The following is an 8671-nucleotide window of genomic DNA, read 5'->3' on the forward strand; positions in this document are numbered from 1 at the left end:
AATTTATTCTACACAATCGCCGAAATTGTATATCATCATTGCCAAAGTTGTCATTTTCATCCACAATCTTCACTTATCACTGTAATCTTAATCGAAAAACTTGAAGTTCAAAAGTTCTCTTTGAATCTCACTTAGAGCATCTACAGCGGGTCTTTTACGCCCCCCACTGTTGGCACCACCCCACCCGATGCCGTGGCCCCAAGCTCGAAGTGTTTCCCCCGCGGCCCGGCTTTAGTGAGAGAATATACCGCGCACGCGCCCAATTCTTATTATTTACCATTTAATTGAGTAGCTTATTTTGTTGTTATTAAAGTCCACCACAACACAATATAATGATAAAAGAGTACAAATAATTGAAAAGATCAAAAGTATAATAACAATTTAATAACAAATGATAAAAGTATGTAATTTATACTTGGAACTTTCTGTGGTTTATCTTAACTAGGAGACCATCAGTTGGCAAGCGTTGACAAAAGCTGTTATGTGTGTTATGGAGATTTCAAATTTGGAAAATTGACTTGACAATAATCGAAAAAGATCTGGTACAATGCCACTTATAGTGTTCGACAGATCAAACTTTGACAAAGCTATAAAATATGGACAACAAATGTTAGGCATCACAGTTGACCATATCCAATTTTAAGCCACCCTATTCAGGTTGGCATATGAACGAAAATATTAGGTATCTTCACTTGCACCTTTAATTTATCTTTTGTTTTTTTTTTTAATGAAAATGCATTAATAATTATTTTATAGAGAGTTAACACCGATATTAACTAATTTTAATGCAAATATAAATAATAACTCATAGGTAAAGGATGAGGTGAGAACCGCATCTTTTTGTGACAACCGATAATCATGAACAAATACATAAAATACATGAACAAAGATAACCCATAACTCATATACACAAAATTATATAGTACTCGGTGATGGAAATGGCGAGGAGGCGTGATAGGTTTGCCATTTCACTCTGTAGAGCATAAGATTGACTTTCAGCGTGGACACGGTGAACCAGGGGATTCCATATTAATATTAGGATGTGTTAAATTCCTTTATTATTATATACACCAAAATTTGTATTTCCTTCGTCCCATTTTTTATAATGGAATGCCATATTACAAATGTCTCAAATTTTTTTGATAATATATTCTTTCTCTATATCTAATATTTAAATAATTTTCATCAATTCACTTTATCTACTAATTACATATTTTTTAATCCTCGTGCCCAAAAATTTATCTTCTAAATCTAATTATATATTTTTTAATCTCTATGCCCAAAAATATTGGGACGGAGGGAGGGGGAGGAGTACAAGTTTTGTCAAATTGATTGAAGATGAACAAAAGTGAAAGATCATAAATTCATTTGAAAACTGAAATTGGAGACCGGCACTGATTTGCCGTTTTTTGGCATTACATTGGATCCCATCGTCAATAGTGCTTAATATGAATCTGATTAATTTGCAATGGAGATTATAAAACAAATAAATAATCGATTCTATTGGCCTATCGCCGGACCACCGAGCGCCGCCGCCATACGATTGATTGCTCTGCTTCCTCTGTTTCTTTGATTATTATTTATTATATGTCAAAAAATAAGCTTTCATCCAATCAAAATAGCTATGTTAAACTTGGTGTGAAGAATCTATGCATATATCCATCTGAGAATTTGGAGAGCTAGAGCAATCATACCCAAAACTCCCAAAACAGCACCATAAAACAAATCCCATGTCTTGGGCGCCTTCTGATTGCCGATACCTTGAAATATATTTACAATGATGAGAAGAATGAGGGCATATCCCACAACGTTGTGATAGATGACCCAATATCTCCGGCACCGGTGCTCTTCATCAGGCAGCAAACATATGCCTAACAACTGATGTAATGTGAGAGACAATTAAAACCACACTAATGAATTAATGTGGTTTAATCACCTGAAGAGTAGCTAATGCAAATATTAGAGTCCCAAGAATTCCATGCGTGCTCATACGCTGTTGTTTAGCTTGGTTCTTGATAGATATTCCGATACCCCATCCGAGCGTGCCCAGAAGGAATCCCGAGAACTGCGTTATGATGTGAAGATTGTACCAATCGTTGCTTCTTGATTCTCTCAAGTAGCGCGCCACGATCACACCCGTCGGCAACAGGACTCCCCACCCCACGATGTTTACAGTTCCGTGAACCTGTGTCATTCATGCATAGATAGATTGGGGTTGAGTTGGTGTATGCAAACAAGGAAGATTGATCTTACTGTTCTCAAGGCATGATGCTTGTAGTAGTGGTACTGCCAGCCTGCAGTGATCCCGTTGCTTCGATTCTCCAGAGATGCGACCTGCTGTTGGTGGTTGTCATCAGTTTCCTGGTGAAGGGACTCATTGGAAGAAGACGTCTCAGCACACCAGATTATGGAAACTAGTAGTAGGAGACAAGGGAAGTTCATGAGCTATATGTGTGTTGCCTTTTCTATAAACTTTGAACACAACTATGTATTGACAATTGCTGCTGTGTAAAGCATCCTTGTGCTGCTCTGTAGCTTTTGTATTGTGGCTGTGGTCTATGGTCGGTTCGAATAAAATTAGTCGTACAAGAATATATCCTTTGCTTGTAAGAGAGTGAAGATGTTTGTCAGCCAATCATTTAGCTCATAATGCTGTCTGATTTTATTCCAATCTTCAGCGTCTCTTTTTCCTTCAATTTCCTAATTTAGGGTCTCAACACTTTTCAGCTGATGCCTCAATTACCCAAATAAACAACTCAAGAGCTCATGGACCATGGCTGCTTGGTAGCTTTTCACATAAAACACCCAATAATTGATTACCAATATCAAAGGATTGTCTATATTTATAGAAAACCAACAAATATATTTTTAAACTCACAAAATGGAAAGAGATAAACCGAGCTGCACAATACATCTCCAAAATACAACTTCAAGCCTTCTTGAAGATTTCCTAGTCATATATATTCCTAAAGTTTTTCAATAGCTCTGGAATGTCATAACCGAGCATGTCGTCCACAGCTTGAATCATTTTTGGCTTCAACTTCTCAAAATCGTCAATGTTGTAACGAGTCAAGACCTCCCTAAATTGATCCACATTTGGAAAGTCTCCGGCGGGTAGGTGATACTCTCTTTGAATCTACACCAAAAACTCTACATCACAAAGAACTCAAGTGCATGGACTGTGTTGGTTTGGGAAGAGGGAAAGCAAGAAAGATGTACCTTTTCAAATTCACTCTCAAGATTCTCCACCAATCGTCGTTGAGCCTTAGATTTTCCCATTAAAGCCGGCATCTCCTTCTTGAGATGGCTAATAATATAAGCATGGATCTTGACAGCTCTAGCTCGTTTTACAAACTCATTAATCTGACCAACATATTTTTATAAGAAGATTAACCGGTGGTACTAGATTTACATTACCAAAACAAAAGAAGCAATCAATGCATTTGTTGAGGTATTAAAAGCTTTGCTTACCCGACGATCGCAAGCCTTTTTGGGTATGTCTATCAAGTCTACAAGGAGGTCATCTTGTTCTTTCTCAAATAGATCCTTTCCTACAGGACCGGTAGCTGCTTCGTTCACAGGCTTGTCATTAAATGATCTGGAAGTCACGTATAAAAAAATCAATCATCAACTGAACAAGATGATATATTTTGGGTAGGACTAAATTCAAGACGCAGAAGACAACTAACAAGTGAAGAAGAGCAGAAAAAGAAAGAAAGACTTTAAAAAAATGTCAATGGCAGAGCATATAGGACCCCAAAGATAATTTAAATTAAGTCTTCCTGGAGCAACAGATTAGGGATGGCAGTGGATCTTGGACCCGGTCCAGATCCGTGTACGGATCTGGATCTCAATTTTTTGGACCCGACGGATCTGGATCTGGATCTGGATCTCAGTTTTAAAAACGGATCTGGATCTGGATCTTGAAATTTTAGATCCGGATCCGGCCCAGATCCGACCCGTGGATCCGTTTTATTATATATATATATATATATTTTTTATATTTTATATTTAGTTTACTAATAATATTAACTAAATTAAAAATAATAAATAAATTATATTCAAAAGAATAAAAACTAAAAGTAATTAGATAAAAGTATTTTGTGTTATATTTTTCATGATGGAAATTAGATGTTGTTGATTTTGTGAAATTTTTTTAATTTAATTTAAAAATAGTAGATCCATGGATCTGGACCCGTGGACCCGCGGATCTGACGGATCTGGATCTGGATCCAAAATTTTCAGATCCACGGATCTGGATCTAGTATATGAAAACGGATCTGGATCTGGTATTGGCCAGACCCGGCCCAGATCCGGCCCGTTTCCATCCCTAAGCAACACAACAATCTAATTGAGCATCTCACTAGAGAATGACCAAGAGCGTAGACAACATATAGGTTCTAGTATTAGTTTGATGTGCACGATCCAAAATGAAGTCCAACCATTAATTGTATTGTATTTCCAAATAAGATTGAAATCAACTTAGCCAAAAAATTTGAAACATGAACTTACCCAATATAGACACGAGATACCTCTGGAGTATTCAGGACTTTCCCAAGTGACCACATCAGAGCACCGTAGACTCTCATTAACTACAAATGAATCAGAAAGGTTCAGTAAAACTACATGAAAAACACATAAACAGAATCATAAAGAAACTTAAATGATAATCAACTCATTTTGGATTAGTAAGAACTTGCCTGTTGTGTATCAACTTGATCTGCTTTGTTCAAAACAACACGTATCTTATCATCATGACCATGAAGTGATGAAATTACCCGTTTGAACTCATCACTGATGTCAAGTTTATGGGGATCGAAAAGGAGGAGTATTAAATCACATTTTGCTGCAAACCATGATATGACACCTGTGAAATCATAGCTTCTCTGTGTCCGTTGCTTTTCCCCAGATAAAACCCCCGGAGTGTCCACAAATGTTATTTGTTGAAGTAGCTAGAACAAAATAAAGTTGCAAAGAAATTGAGGAAAACTTGATTCAGTAAAATGTTATAAATTAGCATGACATGAACAAGTAACTTACTGGATGTGGCATTTGGGAACACTCAAACTTTGACAAAAAAGATCCGCCAAAAGTAGTCAAACCAGTAAATGGCAAGTCAGCGTGAACAGCAATAGTATTTCCCGGGATGCTCCTCTCATCCGGCCCAGACTGAACACATTGACAAGAAGTGTGTCATATAAACATAACACAAACTGAATAAAGAAAAGTAACCAACACAAACAACATAGTACACCTAAACTGCAACAGATAAAAGAAAATCTAGCCAATAAACAATCAATCAATCTGAAAATGTCAAATTACTGTATCAGGATAATGTTTCTAGCTGTGAGAAACCGTGCATTTTAAGATTACAGACACAAAAGCAAGTACGATTCTGCTTTCAAAGAAAGATGACCACGGATCTTAGTTCTATTGTTTCCTATTATACAATTATACAATAAAATTAATATCATAGGAACATTTGATTCTCCACATCTTCCACCATTTTCTAGATTTAATTGCAAAAGGACAAAAATAATTATAATAAACACATATGATGCTTTCATGTACCATGACAACGATAAATCGATCTGTAGTTGGTTCAGGTCCAATATGAGCCCCTACAAAGGAAGAAGAAAAGATGTATTAGTAGAAAGATGAGCAATTACTGATTTTATTCTTACTGAGTGCTAAGAACTAATGTCATTTTCAGTAACCGTGAGATACGAGTATTCAACCTGGGTAGCTGCATTGGAGCAGGTGCTTTATAAATGTAGTTTTTCCAGTTGAATATTGACCCAGAAGCATGACCATAGGTTTTGCATCAAAATCACTAGTAGTCTGGAAAGTAGAGAGAGTATAAACCAGTCAACCAATGTCTCCCAAAAAATAAATGAATAAAAATATATGCATACAAGAATAAATGAATAAAAAAATATGCATACAAGAAAAGAAATAGCGAGGTGTGTCTTTGTTATAAAATTTGTCTTTTAAATGACTCACCAAAAAAGGAGATACAAAATCATTAAAACGGTACATAGCTTCCAGTGGCTTCAGCTTCTCATTGTACAGCATCTTCAAGCCATCAATCACTGAAGTAACTGAAGTGAGAGAAGTATGGTTCTGTATAATTTAAAGAAAGCAACAAGTCAGACTACTCTTCAAAGTTGAATGGATATATGTGCACAAGCAAGACACATAACCTGATTGAAACTCTAGTTAGCAACTGTTAGTTAAAAAAAGAAAAATACAAATTCAGTCTAAAATACACACTTTTAGTTACTATTCGGTCACTAGGTCTTGAGAGCTCGAAATCCTTACTATTTCAAATTGCACGTAGCTAAACTGTTTAGCATAATGCCATCGCATATATGAATATGATCATTCATCAGTTTTGATGCAGAAAGGAGATTTAATAGACACAACAGGTTGCTCCAAATGCAGTTACCTTCTTTCTAGACTTCGTGCTAAACAAATTCAAGTCCTTAATTATTTCAAAATGCCTGAAGCTAAACTGTTTAGCACAATGCCATAACATATATGAGTATTTATCAGTTTTGATGCAGAAAGGAGAATGAATAAACACAAAAAGGTTGATCCAAATGCAGTTACCTTCTTACTAGACTTCGTGCTAAACAAACTCATTGGTTTTGGTGGCGCTGGTTGGATGTTTCCTGCAATATGGTGTTAGAGACATTTTTCAAAAGAATGCTGGATACCATTACTGACAAACTGAATTTATTATCCATCACTGACCATTGGTTTCAGGATTTTCATTTGATACTGGATACCTCTTTTTCTGGTTAAGAGATGTGAAAGATTAAATGTTAATGGAGCATACCTTCTAACAAAATCACGAAAGCGAGAAGGTTAATATATACTTACTTCCATTAAGGCCTCCAAACCTTCCATATGTGGAAGATTCAGTGTCTCCAAATAGCCTGCAAGAGCAGTAGTTAGAAAATCTTGGAAGAATGAAAATGAGAAAAAGAGAGAAAGTTTTCTCGAAAGATATCTCTTATCATCATTTAGCATAATTATATTACCAAAAGAAAGGGTGCTGCATCAAACAAAAATGCAGTTCTCAACCGAAAGAAGAAAGAACAAATATAAATCAAATGTTTATAACGAATAGCATCAATGCTAGCTTAGTTGTTCCAGTCTTATTTAATACAATGATGAAAGATTACACGTTTCTCCACTTGCCTGGCCTTTTAAGGATATCTGAGTTTAGTTCATTTCCTTCTTGTGCAAAGGATATGAGCTGAGTAAAGGAAGCATTTAACAAAATAACAGACAGTATTAGTTATCCAGGAATCGAGCATAACTTTTTGAATCTCAAAATGTTATTTTCTTAATGGACTAGAACCTGCATTGCAGTGATGAATTCCTTCAGGCCTAGATATCCTTGTCGCTTGGAATCAGCAATTGCCCACACCTTTAATTACAAAAATGATGCAAATTAAAGATGATAGAAAGAAGAAAACTGCAGTGCAGAAATACAGTAATACAACATTGGGACTCAGTAGAGCAATTGATATGGTTTATTAGGACCAATAAGAAATTAGCACTAGGTGACTCTCAGATACACGCTGGTCACAAATTTTTACAGAAAACGGATAATGTTCTTTTTCATTTATATAAGATAAATGGAAACTTATATGATCCTTGTATAAAGAAGAAAAGACTTCTACATATTCAGTACTCCTTACTGATATCTAGAGATCTACATATAAATACTAATTTCCATCTCTAATAAATTGAAGACTAACAACAAACGGGAATTGAAGACTAATTTCAATCTGCACAATATAGATAAATATATACATTTTACAATAAATATAACAAACATGTTTTTTATGCGGTTCTGAAGCAAGCTTCAATAGTTTAGAAAAATCACAGACTAAAATCGATACTCACGACTACCTCTATACATAAAAACCACAATAAGAGAAGTAGAACAAGTATGCACAACCAGTCCAACGATAACTGAGAAACAAAAACATCGCATTAGTAAACTAAACCTGCTTTAGCTCAGGTTTCGATAAACCGGACATGCCAAAAAAACTCGTCGCGTCATTTCCAGTTAACCGGCCATCTCGATCTGTAAACGCATAATAAATGACATATAAGCTACAAATCTGGTAAAACGCCTACCATTTGCTAGAAGGAAATAAAAAAAATTAATTAAAAAAAAAAAAAGGAAAGAAAGAGCAACCTGAATCTGCAAAGTTGAACCAAGTTTGATATAGTTTCTGTTGCTCTTTGGATGACAAATTTATCGAGTCTGGAGCTATTTCCATTTTTTCAGGCGAGAACGTCAAGTGGTTCTGTATCTGGCGTGCTGTTGAGAAGAACAATTGGAAATTTGAAAACCGTGAAAGAGGGAATTCAGTAACCAATTTTATATTCTCTTTCCTCCTCCCTGTAGTTTGATTACTCCAATTTTATACAGTTTATACAAAACTCCTTATATTTGATTGTTTATTTTATACAAAATATAATTACTTAAAACTCGTATAATCTCTGTTGGAATGTTCTATGCTATTCTATTAGTCAAGTTGAGGCATGTTCCAGTTCCATATAGCATGCAATTGAAGCTGAAACAAAATTTAAAAGATCAACAAATTTAAAGTAATACCATGTGTAGTAATATCCCATTTATTCATGT

General features: G+C 35.4%; 2 protein-coding genes across 3 annotated transcripts; both read right to left on the reverse strand.

Moving 5' to 3' along the window:
* Window positions 1-1345: 1345 nt before the first annotated feature.
* On the reverse strand, window positions 1346-2660 carry LOC130985821 (cytochrome b561 and DOMON domain-containing protein At5g47530-like). 2 transcript variants are annotated; one of them, XM_057908963.1, is made up of 3 exons: window positions 2254-2660; window positions 1937-2185; window positions 1346-1871 (listed from the first exon to the last, which is right to left on the reverse strand). In XM_057908963.1, exons 1-3 carry the CDS (start codon window positions 2440-2442, stop codon window positions 1773-1775), a joined length of 537 nt encoding a protein of 178 aa, XP_057764946.1. In that variant the 5' UTR covers window positions 2443-2660; the 3' UTR covers window positions 1346-1772. The 2 variants fall into 2 exon arrangements, with proteins under 2 accessions (XP_057764946.1, XP_057764944.1); XM_057908961.1 differs by having other exon boundaries at window positions 1346-1878.
* Window positions 2661-2812: 152 nt separating this feature from the next.
* On the reverse strand, window positions 2813-8438 carry LOC130985820 (EH domain-containing protein 1-like). The gene is made up of 16 exons (XM_057908960.1): window positions 8219-8438; window positions 8025-8104; window positions 7370-7438; window positions 7207-7264; window positions 6886-6941; window positions 6757-6799; window positions 6613-6674; window positions 6004-6123; window positions 5739-5841; window positions 5572-5621; window positions 5041-5169; window positions 4701-4952; window positions 4513-4592; window positions 3472-3598; window positions 3220-3363; window positions 2813-3136 (listed from the first exon to the last, which is right to left on the reverse strand). The coding sequence occupies exons 1-16, from the start codon at window positions 8301-8303 to the stop codon at window positions 2951-2953; spliced, it is 1644 nt and encodes a 547-aa protein (XP_057764943.1). The 5' UTR covers window positions 8304-8438; the 3' UTR covers window positions 2813-2950.
* Between the last annotated feature and the right edge of the window lie 233 nt (window positions 8439-8671).

Source organism: Salvia miltiorrhiza, chromosome 5 (assembly GCF_028751815.1).
Source record: "Salvia miltiorrhiza cultivar Shanhuang (shh) chromosome 5, IMPLAD_Smil_shh, whole genome shotgun sequence".
In the NCBI taxonomy this organism is placed as follows: domain Eukaryota; kingdom Viridiplantae; phylum Streptophyta; class Magnoliopsida; order Lamiales; family Lamiaceae; genus Salvia; species Salvia miltiorrhiza.